The 19,299-nt window shown below is 46.8% G+C and overlaps 1 protein-coding gene across 15 annotated transcripts; it reads right to left on the bottom strand.

Annotated features, from left to right (window-relative positions):
* Positions 1 to 1,740: 1,740 nt before the first annotated feature.
* LOC310670766 (uncharacterized protein) lies at positions 1,741 to 18,001 on the bottom strand. 15 transcript variants are annotated; one of them, XM_083426518.1, is made up of 5 exons: positions 17,822 to 18,001; positions 13,374 to 13,523; positions 10,489 to 10,592; positions 4,731 to 4,941; positions 1,741 to 3,857 (listed from the first exon to the last, which is right to left on the bottom strand). In XM_083426518.1, the coding sequence occupies exons 3-5, from the start codon at positions 10,558 to 10,560 to the stop codon at positions 3,268 to 3,270; spliced, it is 873 nt and encodes a 290-aa protein (XP_083282644.1). In that variant the 5' UTR covers positions 10,561 to 10,592; positions 13,374 to 13,523; positions 17,822 to 18,001; the 3' UTR covers positions 1,741 to 3,267. The 15 variants fall into 15 exon arrangements, with proteins under 15 accessions (XP_083282644.1, XP_083282642.1, XP_083282638.1 ...); XM_083426516.1 differs by lacking the exon at positions 13,374 to 13,523 and adding an exon at positions 11,031 to 11,133; XM_083426512.1 differs by lacking the exons at positions 13,374 to 13,523; positions 17,822 to 18,001 and adding exons at positions 11,031 to 11,133; positions 15,137 to 15,937.
* Positions 18,002 to 19,299: the final 1,298 nt, after the last annotated feature.

Raw genomic sequence — 19,299 nt, 5'->3', positions numbered from 1 at the left:
TCCAAGTCCAAGTAGATAAATAGGTACCACTCCAGCGGGAAGGTAAACGGCGTTTCCGTGCGCTGCTCTGGTTCGCCAGAAGTAGCTTAGTCATGCTGGCCACATGACCCGGAAGCTGTACGCTGGCTCCCTCGGCCAATAAAGCGAGATGAGCACCGCAACCCCAGAGTCGGCCACGACTGGACCTAATGGTCAGGGGTCCCTTTACCTTTCAACATGCACAGGATTACACTATTAAGATAAAATGGCGAAGGTTTCATGCAGACAAAGGCTGCAGTAAGTGAACATGCACATCCTTCAACTTATTTCATCTCACGGGGTTGTTGTGAGGGTAAAACGGAGGGGAGGACAATTTATTCCACCCCTGAGCTTTTTGAATGAAGGGCAAATGAAACTGACCTATGGAAAATGCAACTTGAAAAATGAAACATTGCGTATACCTTTGTAAACCAAGAAAACTTTAATAAAAATATTATAAATAAATAAATGAAAATAAAATAAATGAAACAAACAAATTGGGAAGTTAATTGGGTTAGACTTGCTAGGTGACAAAAAGATAATCAAATTGCACCAAAGATTGCTTGGAGTAAGACTATATTGAATACATAAATATTGTGCTCTGCATCTTCAATTGTCTAAAGGTTTGTCACGTGGACGATGGAGCAAGCTTGTTGTCTCCTGCTCTGGAAGGTAGGACCCAAACCAAGGGATTCAAATTACAAAAAAAGGAGATTCCAACTAAACACCAGGAAAAACTTTCTGATGGTAAGAGGTGTTTGACAGTGGAACGGATAGTTGGACTCTTCTTTCTTGGAGGTTTTTAAGCAGAGGTTGGATCAGTGGCGTAGCGTGGTGGGTGCAGGGGGAGCCAGCCGCACCGGGCGCAACATCTGGGGGTAGGGTTAGGGGGCGCAGATCCACGGGTTAGGGGGCGCAAATTACCTGCCTTGCCCCGGGTGCTGACAACCCACGCTACGCCACTGGGTTGGATGGCTATCTGTCATGGATACTTTAGCTGAGATTCCTGCATTGCAAGGGGTTGGACTGTGTGACCCTCAAGGTCTCTTCCAACTCTACAATTCCATAATTCCTTTTGAACATGTAAAAATTATAAATTACATGGATGTATCTCTAGCACTAAGGGATGCGGGTGGCGCTGTGGGTTAACCACAGAGCCTAGGATTTGCCGATCAGAAGGTCGTTAGTTTGAATCCCTGCGACGGGGTGTGCTCCCGTTGCTCGGTCCCAGCTCCTGCCAACCTAGCAGTTCGAAAGCATGTCAAAGTACAAGTAGATAAATAGGTATCACTCCTGTGGGAAGGTAAACAGCGTTTCTGTGCGCTGCTCTGGTTCACCAGAAGCGGCTTAGTCTTGCTGGCCACATCACCCGGAAGCTGTATGCCGGCTCCCTCGGCCAATAAAGCGAGATGGGCGCCGCAACCCTAGAGTCGGTCACGACTGGACCTAATGGTCAGGGGTCCCTTTACCTTTATCTCTAGCGCTAATTACAATATGTGGGTCCTCATAAGACAAAAAGCAGAAGTAAAGAAAAACCTGAGCTTCTTCATATTAGGTTAATCTCCGTCTCTTGTGTGTTTAATTATAAATAAAACAACTGGGCTAAGGATATTTTCCTTTACTTCTGATTTCTGCCACCCACATGTACCAATTAATGCTGGAAAATCCCTTGCGCCAAATACAATCTCCACATAAGAACAAATCAGAAGATAAATCTTTGGCCACGATGATTGCAGATTTTATTATTCCACAAGAAGAAGGAAACCAACACAACTCTCTGGACTGGAAGGCTAACCAACGGCAGATGGGTAAGAGCGCATGCAAAATGAAAACAGAACAAAAATCAACACTAAACATGTCAGGCATCGTGAAGTCTAGCAATGAAATCCAACACTTTCACACAGCCCACCTCGACGGACTATCAGGGAGTAGCTCCTTAAGTATGAGAAAGTCTAAAAATATAAAATGTGTTATCATACATTGTGTCTTGCTTACTGAGTTGCCTCTCTGGACTAATTACAGGCTATCTTGCAGAAGGAGGCTGTTCAGGGTATGCAGAAGCAACTTGGAAGTTTCTCTTTGACACTAGAGGAGCCCGTGCCTTTTGTTTTCTCGGCTAATAGACGGGGTTTGCAAAGAGCCTCTTAGAACTCTGCAGGTCCGTTTTCTTTCTGCAACCCGCCTTTTGGCCCAACCACACCTAAGAAAGTACCTGTACTTGAACAGTAGCCATTGTTATTGCTGTAGGTTTGTAGGGGGATAGTCAAGAGTCTCTTCTGAACCAAAGATTCTGTCACTGGGGAGGTTTAGAATCTAGTAGAAGAGGCCGCTGAACTGGTCAGACAACATAATGGCCTTGGCTGGACTGTTAAGCACCCGCAGGGCTGGATTCACCATTAAGCAAAATACACATGTGTTTAGGGAATCAAGGGGAAAGGGGCACCATGGAAATTTCCCATTGCTGGATTTACCATGGACCAAATTTGTCCAGGTTCCACACAAAAAAGCCTCCAAAATAATTGAAAAAAGTACATATCTATGTATATACAACAATAAAAAATAATAACAACATAGTAAAAATAGAGATTAATGATTGTTGAATGAAGATCTGATCAAACACTTTGCATTAGAAAACACAGGAGAATTTTTTTCTAATATAAATAAAGTGGAAGTATACAAAAATAAACATTGTTTTCCATATTACTGTAGGCTTCATTTCATTTCAAAAAATAAAACTTATTTTTACGGTTTCATCATTGTTTATGTTTTGAATTAGATATATAAGGGGACACCAAAACCTTTTAAGTGTCCAGGGCCTCTAAAGGTCCTAATCTGGCCCTGAAGCACCGTCATTTACATGTCCTAAGAGACTGCCATAGATACAAATGGGTGGGCCATTTCCCACCTCACCTGGCTGGATGCCATGTCATCCTAGGAAGGGGAGCGATAAGCCAGGGGAGTTGGTTCTGGTGGGTGAGTTTTATCTGAGGCTGGAAGCTGGAGACACAGAGACACGTCTTGCTCTGTGTGTGGGGCCCAAACTGATCACTTTGGGTCTTCTCTGGAAACCAAATGGAGAAGCAAGATCTGTTGGACTGTTAATGCTGTGAGTCCCTCAATCCTATGCTTAGGTTGTATATACATGTGCAAATAAAACCACACATCCTAAAGACACCAGTCTCCACTGGCCTTCATTCCAAGGAAACCAAAACCTGGGTCAGGGCTGGAAAGCCTGGAGTCTCTCACCTCTCAGAGACTGGGGTGTGTGCAATATTTCATAGGCTTTTCCATGGTGTTGATGGAGCCTGCCATTCCTGCGTGGTTCAGAATTTCGGCCGGTGACTCCTGGGCATACTGGTCCACCGTGGGCACCAGAGGACTTTTCATATTCGGAACGCTAGAAATTCTCTGGAAGAGGCCCAACTTCTGCAGGGCTTCATCCCTAGGGGACCTCTGGCCTCCAGGCAATGGCAACGGCTGCTTATCTGTTCCCACAGCATCCTCTGTTGGCCCTCTGACAGCAGTGGAGCTGTCAAGGTGGTGGAGGAAGCGAGAGCGAAGCTCTTGGACGTTGACTCCTGACCTCATTATTGTGTCAAACTTCCTGAAGTAAGCAGGGTGAGATTCCGCCAATCTCTGAGGCCCTCTGGCTTTGGGAGGAGAAGGGTTGGGCCTGCTCCTCCTCGGAGTGATGTCAGCTGATTCCTCCGAAAGGGACTTGGTCATTTTAATCTTGGAAAGGGCAGAGCGAGGAGAACCGGGCCTAGCTGAGGCGGCCTCCACAGACGTACTTTGCTGCATCCTGGAGTCAACACTGTCCTTGCATTGGTCCTCAGCACCTGCACACACAACCAACGTGAGTGAGGAAAGTTGACTGCAGAAAGTCACGAATGCTTCAGCTGAGATGCCTGCACTGATAGATCAACCTTGTGGATTCCTTTCTACTCCACAATTCTATGATTCTAAGAAAAGAGGTTGGAGGTTTCCTTAAGAACTGACTGGATTCCAAATCTAAAGCAGGATTCCCAAAACTGGTACCCTCCAAAAGTTTGGGACTACAAATCCCATCATCACTGCCCATTGCCACTTGACTTGCTGGGGATGATGGGAGTTGTAGTTCAAAATATGTGAAGGACAGCAGGCTGGGGAAAGCTGATTTAATGGGGAAAGATCCATGTTTGGGGCCATGTGTGTGGGACAGAGATGCAGCCATCTAGTGTGTACGTGGGCTGAAGTTGGCAGTTACCTGTTGGCAGTTACCATTCTAAGTGCTAAGGATTAAAGATTAGGCATGGAACACCAAAAACATCATTCCCACTAGTTTGACTGGAAGGCAGTGTGCTACCCGGGGCCTAGGAGGCAGTGGAGGAGCAGAAATATACCTCCTCACACAGGCAAGCGACAGAAAGGACTGTAGGCATCAGTGAGCATGGGATGTGGGGGCAGAGAAGTAAGAAGATGTTGATTTTAATGTGTTAAATGCAAATCACAGCTGCAGGAAGCCACATGAGAATGGACCTCACTACACCAGCCAGCTGGCCTATGTGCTGTAGATCAGGGCTGGGGAGCCTTTGGTCCTCCAGATGTTGCTGAACTACAGCTCCCATAATTCCTGGCCATTGGCTATGTTTGCTAGGGTTGATGGGAGTTGTAGTTCTACATTTCTAGAAGACGTCCACAAATCTTTGTTAACGGCTTTGATTTCATCTCACCTATTGGTTCTGTCAGTTCCTGATGACTCCCTTCTTCCTCTTCTTCTTCTTCTTCTTCTTCTTCATCATCATCATCATCTAAAAGATCCTCATCCAAGGAGTCAATTGTCTGCAGCAAGTTCTCTAGACATTCCTTCTCTTCTGGGCTTAGCCCAGAGAAAAAATCTTCATCGTATTTTGAGGTGCCTTCAGAATGAGGTACAGGGCTCAACTAAAGGCAAAATAAGAAGCCAGGATGAAGAGGGGAAACATAACTTCTCAAAGCCAACAAATACAGTGGTACCTCGGGTTAAGTACTTAATTCGTTCTGGAGATCCGTACTTAACGTGAAACTGTTCTTAACCTGAAGCACCACTTTAGCTAATGGGGCCTCCTGCTGCTGCCACGCCGCCGGAGCACGATTTCTGTTCTCATCCTGAAGCAAAGCTCTTAACCTGAAGCACTATTTCTGGGTTAGCGGAGTCTGTAACCTGAAGCATAGGTAACCTGAAGTGTATGTAACCTGAGGTACCACTGTATACGTCTACTTTTCCAATGAACCAATGGCAGATCCATGCCATACATTTAAAGCACATCCACTACACATTTAAAGCACCTGACTGCTCCAAGAATCTTGGGAGCTGTAATTTGTTTTGGGTGCTGGGAATTATAGCTCTTGGGGGAAATTATAATTCCCATGATTTTTTTTGGGGGGGGGGGGATCTGCTACAAGGCTGATGAATATGGGAGGTAGCTGACAAGGGAAAACAATTTGGGAGAGGGGTAGCTGGGAATTAGTAACACTGAACAAGAAATGATTGTTAGCTCAAAGTCCTGAATCAGTGCTGGGTGTGAGCTATTGATCATGGTGTACCTTTGTCTCTATTCAACTCTCTGCTCTAAACCTAAACTCATTTACTGATTCCACTGAGACTTTCAATGTACAGTTGTACCTTGGAAGTCGAACGGAATCAGTTCCAGAAGTCCATTCAACTTCCAAGACATTTGAAAACCAAATCACAGCTTCTGGTTGCCTGCAAGAAGCTCCTGCAGCCAATCAGAAGCCGCAAAAGCCCCGTCGAAGGTTTGGGTTCCAAAAGAGCATTTGCAAACCGGAACAATCACTTCTGGGTCTGCGGCGTTTGGGAGCCAAAATGTCTGAATTCCAGGGCATTCGATATCCAAGGTGCAACTGTAATAGGAGTGCAATTGCACCTTTGCACCCTGATCCTATGGTCTCGATGGCTGTTGTTGTGTTTCAGGGATAGTCACGATCCCGGAATGATGAGCAGGATGTTAAGTCATCTGGTCACACCATTTTTGGTCTCGTATAATTGTACCACTGTAGATGCACAGCCTACGGTAAGTATCTTATCCTAGGATTGCCATATTTCAAGAAGTGAAAATCTGGACTCTTCCGATATGAGCTGCCACATTGCCTGGGTTTTCCCCAGCCATTTTAACTGATTTTTGAAAATTTCACTCAGATGCCATTTTCGACGGGCGAATCCCAGCTATGTCCAGATGTATGACAACCCTGTCTTATGCCAGGGCAACACAACTCCCAGCATAAGGCATCAGTACAAGGGGGACACAGTGAATACCCCCACTCACTGGATCCTCACCTTGTTGTGTTGAGTGGGCTTGCATGTTCCTATGACCCTTGTGAGTGAAGCCATCGGGAATCTCGTACTCCCAGCAGGGTCACCCAAGGCGGTAAGATCAAGGAGCTAGACAAAGAATGATCCAAGAAGTCCTCAAGGGCAGAACGGGCTGATGATAACAAGCAGTATGTTACAACAGCTGTGAAGGCGGATGAAGGCTGCAGCAGATAGGAATCTATCGGTTTGTCGTGACTACTTCACGCCATCAGAACAGAGCCCTACTGCGAAGACTGTGCGTTGGTCAGTGTGCACTGATCTACACACATAAAACAAATTCACGCACCGGTGTCTTCCAAAAACCCAACCCAAACCCCAAAAGGCCCATTGACAAATGGTAACGGGGGCAGGATCGTGAAATCTGGAAGACCCTAATCATGAACCGGCACATGGGCGGTGGATGCAGATTCAGTCGTTCTGACTCAAGGAACGAGGCAGTTGAGCAGCTCAGCAGCTGTATCCATGACTGAGAAGCCCTTTTTAGGATCCACTCTGCTCACCCCGAAAAGGGGGAGGGGCTAGAAAAGGTGCCCTAAATATAGTCTGCCTCCCTTTTTCCCTGACTGGATTATCAACTCCCACCCGGAAACCAATGTCCCCACTGTGCAAGGACGTGTGGATCCAGAATTGGCCTCCACAGTCACTTACGGACTCATTGTTAAAACCATGTTTATGGAAGACAATCTTACTCGGCTACGAGTGATCACAGAAGAATAGGAGGCCTGTACAAGGGATATTAAGTGGAACCTTGGGTTGCGAACGTGATCCGTGTGGGAGGCACGTTTGCAACCTGCAGCGCTGCGTCTGTGCATGCGCATGACATGATTTGGTGCTTCTACGCATGTGCAAAGCGTGATTTAATGCTTCTGTGCATGGGCGAGCACCGAAACCCAGAAGTAACCCATTCCAGTATTTCCAGGTTTGGCGTGTCCGCAACCCGAAAACACGCAACCCGCAGCGTTCACAACCCGAGGTATGACTGTACATACTCATGACTGTTAAGGAAAGTGAAAAAATGGTTAATTCTCCCCTAGTCTGCAGAAATGGTATTTTCCCCCTCCCACAGTACAGCTGCAGACATCTTGTGACTGTCTTATCTGAGTTGCTGGATAAAATAGCACATAGCACTGGGTAGATAAGGACTCAAATTACAGCATTCTTTGTTGTGGAGTACAGGATAATCTGTTGGGAGACTGGAAACTCTTGGAAAGATGTGAAAATGTGTAAGACTTTGAGAAGAGCTTGCCTGTGTAGCAGGAAACCCCCCCCCCATCATTCAGTTTGTACAGATTTCACACACACTCACACTCACACACTACATACGCTACACTTCTGTTATAAATTCATAGAAAATCGACCATACATCAGATTTGCACTGTTCCACTTTTATTTTACTCCATGAAGGAAGGACTACAAAATGGGGAAGGTTTGATACAGGCCACCATAATCCCTTGAGCATAGCAGCACATCCACAGGAGCCCTGCCCAGTTGCTATGCCAACCCTGATGGTCCTAGACAGAAGACCATCAACTACACTACAGACTGCATACAGAAGTGGATTCAACATGGACTATAGCAAAAGAACAGTGATTGGATTTCCCCTCAGGGGGCAGGAAACTGCGACTACATTTGTCTTCAGAAAATGACTCATGGGAGGGGGGAAAGAGGGGAACCAGCCAGGTGACAGGACACTCAGGTTACCACCACAACTCCTCCCTCAACCCCTCCTTACTGTAATGTATGCATGATGTTTCTGGGGGTGGGCTTGATCTACAGGATGGGAATTTCAAAAGTCTTTATAAGACCTTGCACACCATTTTTTCTGGGTCTTTCCTCTCTCCTGCAAGTGAGGGGAGCACCCTGCTGCAACAGTACAATAAAGGCCAAGCCTACAGGCTGCTGATTTGCTCCAATTTACTCTGGTTGGTGTCTTTACTTTTTGTCCAAGGGAGCCCTCGGATTTTTCCGGTAACATCTGAGAGAAGATGGACGGCTTGCAAGGCTTCTTGGACTCGAAGAACTCTTGGCAGTTGCAGGACTTTGTTAGCATTTTGCACTTGCTATGCCGACTCTGTCTCAGCATGGACTTAATAAGCTGGCATCCTCTCCAGGCTCAAAAAGTGGAACTTCTTGTAGCAACTGTAAATAGTGCGCATACATTGTGTGTGCGCTTGTGTATGCTAAGTAAAAGCTACCTCCGCTACACAATTGTTTCCTGCAGTGAGACTGACAGCTCAGCTGAACATCTGTAGCACACACCCAACACCCAACAATGTCCTGCACACCAGAGAACACAAGACAAGAATCATAGGACACCCTGAACCCTGACACGCGCTTGTAATGATCATAATCAGAACAATTATAACGCTGTGGTAATTATAATAATTAGGCAACCGGAAGAAAATACGGCTATTTAGCAATAGCTCTATTAGGTAGGAGGAAACCTGTGTGGTAAAGATTATTTGAGTCAATATGTCATTCCCAGGAGCAGAACTGTGGTGAACTGGTGTCAGGTTTTATAAAAAGCCATCGCTTTGGTTTGTCCTCTCCACTTCCTTGTGTACATATAGTTATTTTAATTCTATAATTCTATCATTCAACCTCATCACCTATTTGTCAAGAGCAATTTTATTATTTGGCTAGCCTGTCCTATCCAGCTGCATCTCTTTTCTCAGGCCTGCTTCTGGAGTGCATTTGGACTAACAATGGCTGCCAAGAGAATTTGCTTGCCAGCCTGGACCCATTCACACTTCCAGCTTGGTTGACTAAATGTTTACATGCAGCATTATTGACGATAATAATAATTAATTGCGATTAATTCATCGCCTTCCGTAAATAATCTCAAGGTGATGCACAATGTACAGCTGATATACAGTGGTACCTCGGGTTACATACGTTTCAGGTTACATACGCTTCAGGTACACACTCTACTAACCCAGAAATAGTACCTCAGGTTAAGAACTTTGCTTCAGGATGAGAACAGAAATTGGGCTCCAGCGGTGCGGCAGCAACAGGAGGCTCCATTAGCTAAAGTGGTGCTTCAGGTTAAGAACAGTTTCAGGTTAAGAACGGACCTCCAGAACGAATTAAGTACTTAACCCAAGGTACCACTGTACCTTACCCACCTGCCCCACACCGTTCAGGTTAAGAACGGACCTCTGGAACGAATTAAATACTTAACCTGAGGTACCACTGTACACGAAATACAAAGCCACATATGCTTTCGCATTTACTGTATATTTTCCTTCCCCTTAAGACAATCCACTCCAACATGGCTTGATAACGCTTCATAAAACCAAACAGCAACCCCCCTACCTGGCTGGGAATGATGTCAGAGTTGGCACTTGGAGAAAGCGTCCCATGCATATAGCTCTCCTTTGCAGCCCACAGCCAACACCCTTGCTCCTTGTACACTTGGAGGGTTGTGTGTCTGTGTGCACCAGCTTATATTATATGAATCTGCCTTGTGCTGTCAAACCGTTGGTTCAACCAACTCAGTACAGTAAACTCTGACTGGCAGAAGCTCTCTAAGACAGGTTCTTTGCCACTGAGCTTAAAAAATACAGACCATGAACAAGACCACTGCACTCCACTCCTAGCCTGCTTCTCCTTCCCATTTAGACACATTGAGTTATCGTACCTGGATGAATTTCCTTGCTAATCTAGCTAGTGCTTATGTAAGGTTTTAAGTATAAGGGGTCATTTTGCCCAAGTTAGTGCTATTTCATCCAATGCAGTTGTTTGGTCTAGACCCCAGCTGTGGTGTAAATCCCTCTTTGCACTCAGCACGTGCAAACTAAAAGTAGACCTCAGTTTTGCAACTGAGAGATGCAAGGCCTAATCTGGTGTTTCCTGCTTGGCAGGGGGTTGGACTCGATGGCCCTTGTGGTCTATTCCAACTCTATGATTCTATGATTCTAATTCCTGCTCTAGGTCTCTTGTGTGTAAACTCCATCTCCTTTATCTGCAAAATGAGAGACACCACTTCCACAAGTTTCTCCTGAGGATGTTTTGAAACAGGCACTTTGCCCTCTGAAAAGCAGGTGGTGATTAATAATAGTCAGTCCACATGGATGAAACGAGGGTTTGACAAGCAAATGTGTGGGTTTTGCTCATACCTCAGGCGGTGCTTCCTTGTTCTTTTGCTCGGTGGTGAGCTGGAGGCTTGCAGCTAAATTGTCAGTGTCCATTTCCTGTCACCACAGAAGCTGCTTCATCAAATCTTCATGTTATAGGAAAAGAACAGGAAGGGAGCCATTGAGCTGAAACTGTACCAAGGGGACTCACGGTCCACATTCACAACTATGATACCGCTTTAAACAGTTGTGGCTTCCTGCAAAGAATTCTGGGAGCTGTAGTTTAAGGGTGCTCAGAGGAGACTCCTGTTCCCCTCCCAGGAGTGGTTTAACCAATCAATCCTTCTTCCCAGGCAGCTCTGACAATTGGATCTCTGAAAGCGGAATAGGAAGCTTCTAACAATTCTCAACACCCCTAAAAAACTACATTTCCCAGACTGTTTAAAGTGGTATGAAACCCTTTAACTGCATGGCATGAGTGTGACGTTGAAGCAGACCCGATGAAATTAATTAACCTAAGCTGATTGTGTCTATTATATTCAGTGGGTCTAATGTCGGATGCAATCCCCAGTATTTATCTTTACCTTTTTTATTTTTATACAGGGATCCACAGAAAAGAAAAGGGGAGGCAGTGATGTGCAGTTAGTCATCGTCCTTTCAAGGCCAGGAGTGTGTGCACTCGGATAACTGGAGGGGAACCAAGTATGTGGGAAGACAGAGATTAAAATGAAGGTCTAAAAATATCCAGTTTCCAAAACAAAGAACTCTCAATTGTTTCACAGATCCCACGACTCAAAGAAATCAGGCAGATTAATGCTGCTTGTGCAAATATGCATATGTATTTCTGGAAATATTGTGGGGCTGTAGAATTGTTGTGGCACTGCTGGTTCTGCGGGGCTGGTTGTTTTAGTTTGTATGTAAGAGAACATGTGGGACGCGGGTGGCGCTGTGGGTAAAAGCCTCAGCGCCTAGGGCTTGCCGATCGAAAGGTCGGCGGTTCGAATCCCCGTGGCGGGGTGCGCTCCCGCTGTTTAGTCCCAGCGCCTGCCAACCTAGCAGTTCGAAAGCACCCCTGGGTGCAAGTAGATAAATAGGGACCGCTTACTAGCGGGAAGGTAAACGGCGTTTCCGTGTGCGGCTCTGGCTCGCCAGAGCAGCGATGTCACGCTGGCCACGTGACCCGGAAGTGTCTTTGGACAGCGCTGGCCCCCGGCCTCTTGAGTGAGATGGGCGCACAACCCTAGAGTCTGTCAAGACTGGCCCGTACGGGCAGGGGTACCTTTACCTTACCTTTACCTAAGAGAACATGTGGTTCTTGGGGCATCTCTGTTGTGTTTTATAAATCTTGCTAGCTTCTTTGAGGATTCTAGCTGAAAAGTGGGGTGTAAATCTTCTAAAACAGCACTGCTGGCCTCAGCCCAGAATATCTGAAGGAGCGTCTCCACCCCCATTGTTCAGCCCAGACACTGAGGTCCAGCGCCGAGGGCCTTCTGGCAGTCCCCTCAGTGCAAGTAGTGAGGTTACAGGGAACCAGGCAAAGGGCCTTCTTGGTAGTGGCACCTGCCCTGTGGAACACCCTCCCATCAGATGTCAAAGGAATAGACAACTGTCTGACTTTTAGAAAACATCAGAAGGCAGCCCTGTTTAGGGAAGTTTTTAATGTTTGATATTTTATCGTGTTTTTAATATTCTGTTGGAAGCCGCCCAGAGTAAGTAATAAATTATTATTATTATTATTATTATTATTATTATTATTATTATTATTATTATCAACTCTTCCACCATATTATACAGGCTAGCCTTCATCAACCTGGACCCTTCCTAATGTTTTAGACTACAACTTCCAGCAGCCCCAGCCAATTCTGGGTCCCACATTCCTGCGATAGCCCCTCAGTTGGCATATCTGCAGTGCAGGATTCCACCCTTAATAATAATGAATAATAATAAATTTATTATTTATACCCCGCCCATCTGACTGAGTTTCCCCAGCCACTGGGCGGCTCCCAATCAAATATTAAAAACAACAGAGCATTAAATATTTAAAACTTCCCTAAACAGGGCTGCTTTCAGATGTCTTTTAAAAATAGGATAGTTGCTTATTTCCTTGACATCTGGTGGGAGAGCGTTCCACAGGGCGGGCACCACTACCGAGAAGGCCCTCTGCCTGGTTCCCTGTAACTTGGCTTCTTGCAGCGAGGGAACCACCAGAAAGCCCTCGGAGCTGGACCTCAGTGTCCGGGCTGAACAATGGGGGTGGAGACTCTCTGTCAGGTATACAGGACCGTGGCCATTTAGGGCTTTAAAGGTCAGCACCAACACTTTGAATTGTGCTCAGAAACATACTGGGAGCCAATGCAGATCTCTCAGGACCGGTGTTATGTGGTCCCGGCGGCCACTCCCAGACACCAGTCTAGCTGCCGCATTCTGGATTAATTGCAGTTTCCAGGTCACCTTCAAAGGTAGCCCCACGTAGAGCGCGTTGCAGTAGTCCAAGCGGGAGATAACTAGAGCATGCACCACTCTGGCGAGACAGTCTGTGGGCAGGTAGGGTCTCAGCCTGTGTACCAGATGGAACTGATAAACAGCTGCCCTGGACACAGAATTAACCTGCACCTCCATGGACAGCTGTGAGTCCAAAATGACTCCCAGGCTGCGCACCTGGTCCTTCAGGGGCACAGTTACCCCATTCAGGACCAGGGAGTCCTCCACACCCACTGCCCCCTGTCTTAGTTTTCCACAGAGGCTGGGCAGAAGCACCAAGTGGGTATGGAGCTTGCTGGAATCCCTGAAGCCTGAAGTGATTCCTTCTCAACCTGAAAATGATCCGGTGCTAACAAATAAACCAGAAGGCTCCAATACTCTCTCTCAAAGGAAACCAGTTCTGCAAAACTTTCCACCTTCGCCACATCAAGCAGTTGGTCCCTTACCTTTCCCGCCCCGACCCGGCCACAGTGATCCATGCGACGGTCACCTCCAGGCTTGACTACTGTAATTTGCTCTACGCGGGGCTGCCCTTGAAGCTGTCCCAGAAACTCCAGCGGGTGCAGAATGCTGCAGCGAGGCTCCTCAAGGGGTCTCTGCCATGGGAGCATATTCACCCAGTGCTTTTCCAGCTGCACTGGCTCCCGGTGCAGTACAGGGTCAGATTTAAGGTGCTGGTTTTGACCTTTAAAGCCCTTCGCGGCCTAGGACCCTCGTACCTATGGGACTGCCTCTCCCGGTATGCACCACGGAGAGCCTCAAGGTCCATAAATAGCAACACCCTAGTGGTCCTGGGCCCTAAGGAAGTTAGATTGGCTTCATCCAGAGCCAGGGTCTTTTCAACACTGGCTCCAGCCTGGTGGAATGCTCTGCCTCATGAGACCAGGGCCCTGCAGGATCTGATTTCTTTCCGCAGGGCCTGAAAGACAGAGTTGTTCCACCTGGCCTTTGGCTTGGAGCCAATTTGATTCCCTCCCCCTCTTTCTTTTTCCTTCTCCTCCTGTGATGAGGCTGCATTTTATAATTTTAATGTTTCAATGATGTATTTTAATCTTGTTTTTAAGTTGTATTCATTCAATTTGTTTTTATTATTGCTTGTTAGCCGCCCTGAGCCTGGCCTTGGCTGGGGAGGGCGGGGGAAAAATAAAAATTATTATTATTATTATTATTATTATTAAAGCAAAGCTGTTCTGAATCTCTCATCTACTGTGGTGGGTGGGTGCAGAGTCTGTGCATCAAAATTGTTGGCATCCGTCTGCCTCAAGAGAGAATAGAGTGCGCCTCTGGGGGTGAAGTCTAACAGCTTCATTAGCAGCACTGAAGTGACCTCCCCGGAGTGCAGGCCTGGGAGGCAATGTGCATGCAAGTCCTGAGCTGCTCAGATGACAAGACCCCCCCCCCCCTTCTCGACCTCACTGATTTGGTCCAAAGGAAAGGAAAGCAATAAGTTTTTCACCAGCTTGGCTGCTGTAGTTGCCAGAAGGAGGAGCACAAACATCTTAGGGCAGGGGTCAGCAAACTTTTTCAGCAGGGGGCCGGTCCACTGTCGCTCAGACCTTGGGGGGGAGCAGACTATATTTGGGGAGGGGGGATGAACGAATTCCTATGCCCCACAAATAACCCAGCGATGTATTTTAAATAAAAGCACACATTCTACTCATGTAAAAACACCGGGCAGGCCCCACAAATAACCCAGAGATGCATTTTAAATAAAAGGACACCTTCTACTCATGTAAAAACACACTGATTCTCCGACCATCCACAGGCTGGATTTAGAAGGCGATTGGGCCCCTGGGCCTTAGTTTGCCTACCCATGTCTTAGGGACTCCACTTCAGGTTTGTGTAGAGTTTACTCCTTAGCCTTTTCTTCTTCTGAAGATGTCCCACAAGGCAGCGGAGGTTTAGGATCAGACTTTTCCTTCTCCTAGGTGGGCTACCTTCCCAGGTTGATGAGCCCTGTCTGCCCCTCACTTCCCCCTACAGCACATAGCTGTCAATGTTTCCCTTTTTTTTGAGGGAAATTCCCTTATTCCGAATAGGATTCCTCGCAAGAAAAAGGAAAAGTTGGCAGCTATGCTGCAGCATGTGGAGAAACTGCCTTCTTGACCATTGGACCCACTATCGGTCTTGTCTGCTCAATCTGCCAGAGCCTGTCTCCACATGCAGTCCGAAATTCATCGAGGGTTTGAGACCTATCAGCTACTCTCACCTGGGTTAGCAGGCCAGTCAAAGCTGTTCCTGAGGTGTGGCTGCTGCCACATGCCGATAGCTTCTAGGAGCCACAGGTGAGTGGTGCCTGGAAACCAGGGACACCTAGGAACATTGGACCTGCCTCATGTGTCCCAGAACATCGAAACTTTCTTACTTTCCTGATAGCTGCCAACCTTGCCTGCCAGCTCAGAGCCCAATGAACTTCTCCTTTTTTCTTTTCTTTTCTTTTTTTTGATCTGCCTATCTCGTTCCTGCCAGCAGGTGACATCCACCGATAAGCGTACAGTAATTTGTTTCCTTCTCACAACAGAGACACCCGTTATCTTTTTCCAGCCTTCCAAAGCAGCCACAATATTCCCAAAGCTGGTGTAGCTGGTGGGTGCTGCTTTGAAGAATATCTGTGCTGATCAGGTGCCACCGTTGCCATTGTTCCGTGAATGGCACCGGTATTTATCGCAGTGACTGTGAATTTCTAACCAAGCGCATCCTAGATACAAAGGGCAAGCAAAAATAAAAAATGACTCAAAGCACCTATAAGCTAGGATTATGTGAAACAGGCACAAATATAAATCATTGGGGTTCCCCCCACCAAAAGGTGCTTATAATGAATAGAAATGAATAGATTGGTCATATGGCTTTTACAGAGCAATTCTTTGTTTGGGCCACATTAATTGTGCTACCCAGTTTCTCTCTATCTAGTAATTACCACTATTGGCATGTGCCCCCCACTAGAAGGCTGCCCACAAGTGCTAGGGGGGTGGGAGAGAGATTTCCCACCCCTGGGCTATAGGATATGGTAGAAACTGTTATGTACTGAAGTTCTCACCCTGGGCCAGTAGGGGGATACTGTAGATAGTTATGCAAATGAAGGATTGAAAGAGACGTTCAGTGATTGGATAGTTTGTATGCAAATGAAGGATCAAAAGTGACGTTCAGTGATTGGATAGTTTTAGAAAGTTGCAACAGTTATGTTGTTCTGGAGCTCTATACAAGCAGGCTGACTGAGCTCTTCAGTTCAGTTCTGTCCAGCTTACAAATAAAGAGCAGCTTTGGAAGAATCGCTGTGTCGTCTGATATGTTCACCCACAACTTAACAGAAACACTAGCAGAATGTGAGACTCGTGGCTGGCATAAGAGATACCCTGATAGAAGATTCTAGAACATGCCAGTGCAACAGAGAAAGAAAACAAAAAGTGTATTTTAAGGCGATGCTTGCCAACTGTTGATTTTATAAATTCTAATAGATAGATAGATAGATAGATAGATGATAGATAGATAGATAGATAGATAGATAGATAGATTTAAAATCTGCTGCCCACTTCACTTGCATAGGAACCAACTCCTAGGGGCCAAAGTCCCTTCGACCTTTCCCAATAAAATATTTGAGGAGGGCCCCTCCAAGTTGATGGGCGTTGCTGTTCAAATGGTCTGTGTGTGCCGCGACTTGTAATTGATTAAGTGGGGTGTGATATTTTATTCAAGTTGGCACCCCTGTTCACTTGCAATCTAAGAACGTAAGATGAGCCCGCCCCCGATTAATCAAGGACATATTTACAGTCAAGTAAATGCTTTTAACTTGATTAATCTAACCAACCAATGATTCAACATTGCAGCCCTACTAAATACAAGATCTCCACGAGGCTTCGTCCCAACGGTTGAGAACCTAGGAGGGGCCCCGCCGCTCTAGCCCCCTGTTCTCACAGGGGCCATCCGGATGCTTGTGGGAACCCCTCTAGCAAGACCTAAGCACAACTGCACCCTCCCCGCCTGTCAGGAGCATTATTACTGCCTCTCAGTGTGGAGGCAGAGCATAGCCATCAGGCCTAGCAGCCGCAGATAGCCTTATCCTCAATTAATTTACCCCATGGTAAATTAAGGCCCAGGGGCTGCATCCGGCTTAATCGCCTTCTAAATCCGGCCCGTGGGCGGTCCAGGAATCAGACTGTTTTTACATGAGTAGAATGTGTGCTTTTATTTAAAATGCATCTCTCCGTTATTTGTGGGGCCTGCCTGGTGTTTCTACATGAGTAGAATGTGTGCTTTTATTTAAAATGCATCTCTGGGTTATTTGTGGGAATAGGAATTCGTTCATTTTATTTTATTTTCAAAATATAGTCCGGCCCCCCACAAGGTCTGAGGGACAGTGGACTGGCCCCCTGCTGAAAAAGTTTGCTGACCCCTGATTTACCCAGTCCTTAAAAATCCTGAAATGTGTTCGATCCAGTTAAAAGGCAGCCCAATTTCTTTTTTTAAAAGCTTAACAGCATTCAAAAGTTCCACCCAATTGTTTGGATAGCCAATCAAACAGCACTTGGTGCTCTGTTTTCTCCCCCGATGGTCCTTGAACACACTTTCAGAGGTGCAATGCAAGGAAAGTTTTGCTACTCCTGGATGGCACAGGACTGTCGCCTTTGTATCACAACCTCAAGGTTTTTATCCTTCTCCCCAGCTATAGACGTAGCGGCGGGGGGGGGGTGCAGCTGCCTCTCTAAATCAAGTAAATAAATAAAAATACTTAACCAACTGACCAATTGCATCGCAGTAAACTCAGTCCCCCCCCCTTCAACTTAAAGCCTAAAATAAATCCTGGCTATGCCCATGCCCCACCTCCAACAGCCCCCTTTGCTTGAACTGAAATTGAAATATAATAGAAAGGCAACTCTGAGACGGTCTTTCTGCTTACCAGCCTGTCCTTAGCCTCCTCTGTTTGTTGGAACTCAGGTGTTGGGAGAGCAAAGGAGCTGTGGCCAGCAGTTTGTGGTCCCACTTTTCGTTCCCCGTGGAAATGGACGACCCTGCCTGTGATTGGTCCTGGATGGATGGAGAGCTTTGTACTGTTTGTTTGGACTCTCGGTGGCATGCAAATAAGAGTTATTTCCTTATTGAAAGCTGTGTCAACAGCAAAAAGTGCTGCCTTGCCCTTCACCCAGGCCCGTTCCCTTTAGAAAGCAACGGCCTCCCCTCTTGCGCAAACACTTCAGCCAACCTAGGGTGGAAGGGCTGAAAAGGAAAGGAGAGCCTAGCGGTTGCAGGTATCTTAGCTACCAAACCGCCCGGGGACAGGAGAAACTCTTTGTTACCGTGGGAACAGCAAGCTCCTTCACGCCATTGAGGAACTACCACCTCAGCTTAAGTCAATTCAAATATCATATAAAAGGCGCACTCTGACATTTCACAACTTAGGGGGCCTTGAAGGCAACAGGCAAGCGGGGAGTCTCTCGCACCCCCAGTATGCCTTTCTTGAGTGAAGGATGCACTCTAGGGCCATCAAAAGCAGCTAGACAGCCTGAGCCATTAATAAACTTAATTGCTTTGGATCCCATCCAGAATTATCCATGTCGAAGCTCAAGCTCATCTTCTGCAAGCTGAGCAGCCGCCTCTTTTGTACGCGTATTCTGGTTTTGTGCCTTAAGCACAGGGATGAGGGAGCTGAGGGCCACTGGCACCTGTATCTGGCCCTTGAGCCCCTCCCCAAGCTACACATCAGCCAGGCTCATCCCCACCCAGACTACATAGCACCCACCTTGATTGTTTTTACATGCCCTTGAACTTGCTTGTTTGCATGGAGGACAGAGAGGACTCTGCGAGTGCGTGTGCAAGATACGTTTAAAGCATGGGTCTCAAACCCTTGGTGAGTTAGGGACTTCCCCTGAACGCAAAGACGAGCTGTAGCAGATTGAGTGGATGAGGCCAAGCCTGGGTCCAATGGTCAAGAAGGCAGATTCGGCACTTGCTGTAGAGGGAAGTGAGGGGCAGATGGAGCTTGTCAACCTGAGAAGGTAGCCCATCTAGGAGAAGGAAACCTCTGGTCCTAAACCTCTGCTGCCTTGCGGGATATCTTTGGGAGAAGAAAAAGCTACACAATTCATAGTGGACTCCCTAAGACGGTTGGATGGTGCCTTGTACTCCTCCTTCCAAGCTGGTGCCAAACGTATTGCTCTGCTTTCCTTTGGGCCACAGGTTTAAGGTGCTGGTTTTAACCTTTAAAGCCCTATATGGCCTACGACCCTCATACCGCCTCTCCTGGTACGTCCCATGGAGGACCTTATGGTCTTCAAATAAAAACATCTTGGAGATCCTGGGTGACAGGGAGGTTAGGCTGGCCTCAACCAGAGCCAGGGCTTTTTTGGCCGTGGCCCCGATCTGGTGGAACACTCTGTC

The sequence above is a fragment of the Podarcis tiliguerta genome, assembly GCF_965153285.1.
Source record: "Podarcis tiliguerta genome assembly, chromosome: 2".
Classification (NCBI taxonomy): Eukaryota; Metazoa; Chordata; class Lepidosauria; order Squamata; family Lacertidae; genus Podarcis; species Podarcis tiliguerta.
Note: the sequence above shows the minus strand (reverse complement) of the source record. Positions and strands in the feature narration are given on the sequence as shown.

Coding starts and splice junctions, on each gene's coding strand:
- LOC310670766 (XM_083426504.1), bottom strand. CDS start 17,998: ATGCCACCGAGAGTCCAAACAAACAGTACAAAGCTCTCCATCCATCCA. Junction 4,942..17,821: donor AGGAGGCTAAGGACAGGCTG/GTAAGCAGAAAG, acceptor TTTTGCCTTTAG/TTGAGCCCTGTACCTCATTC. Junction 3,858..4,730: donor GGAACTGACAGAACCAATAG/GTGAGATGAAAT, acceptor TTGTGTGTGCAG/GTGCTGAGGACCAATGCAAG.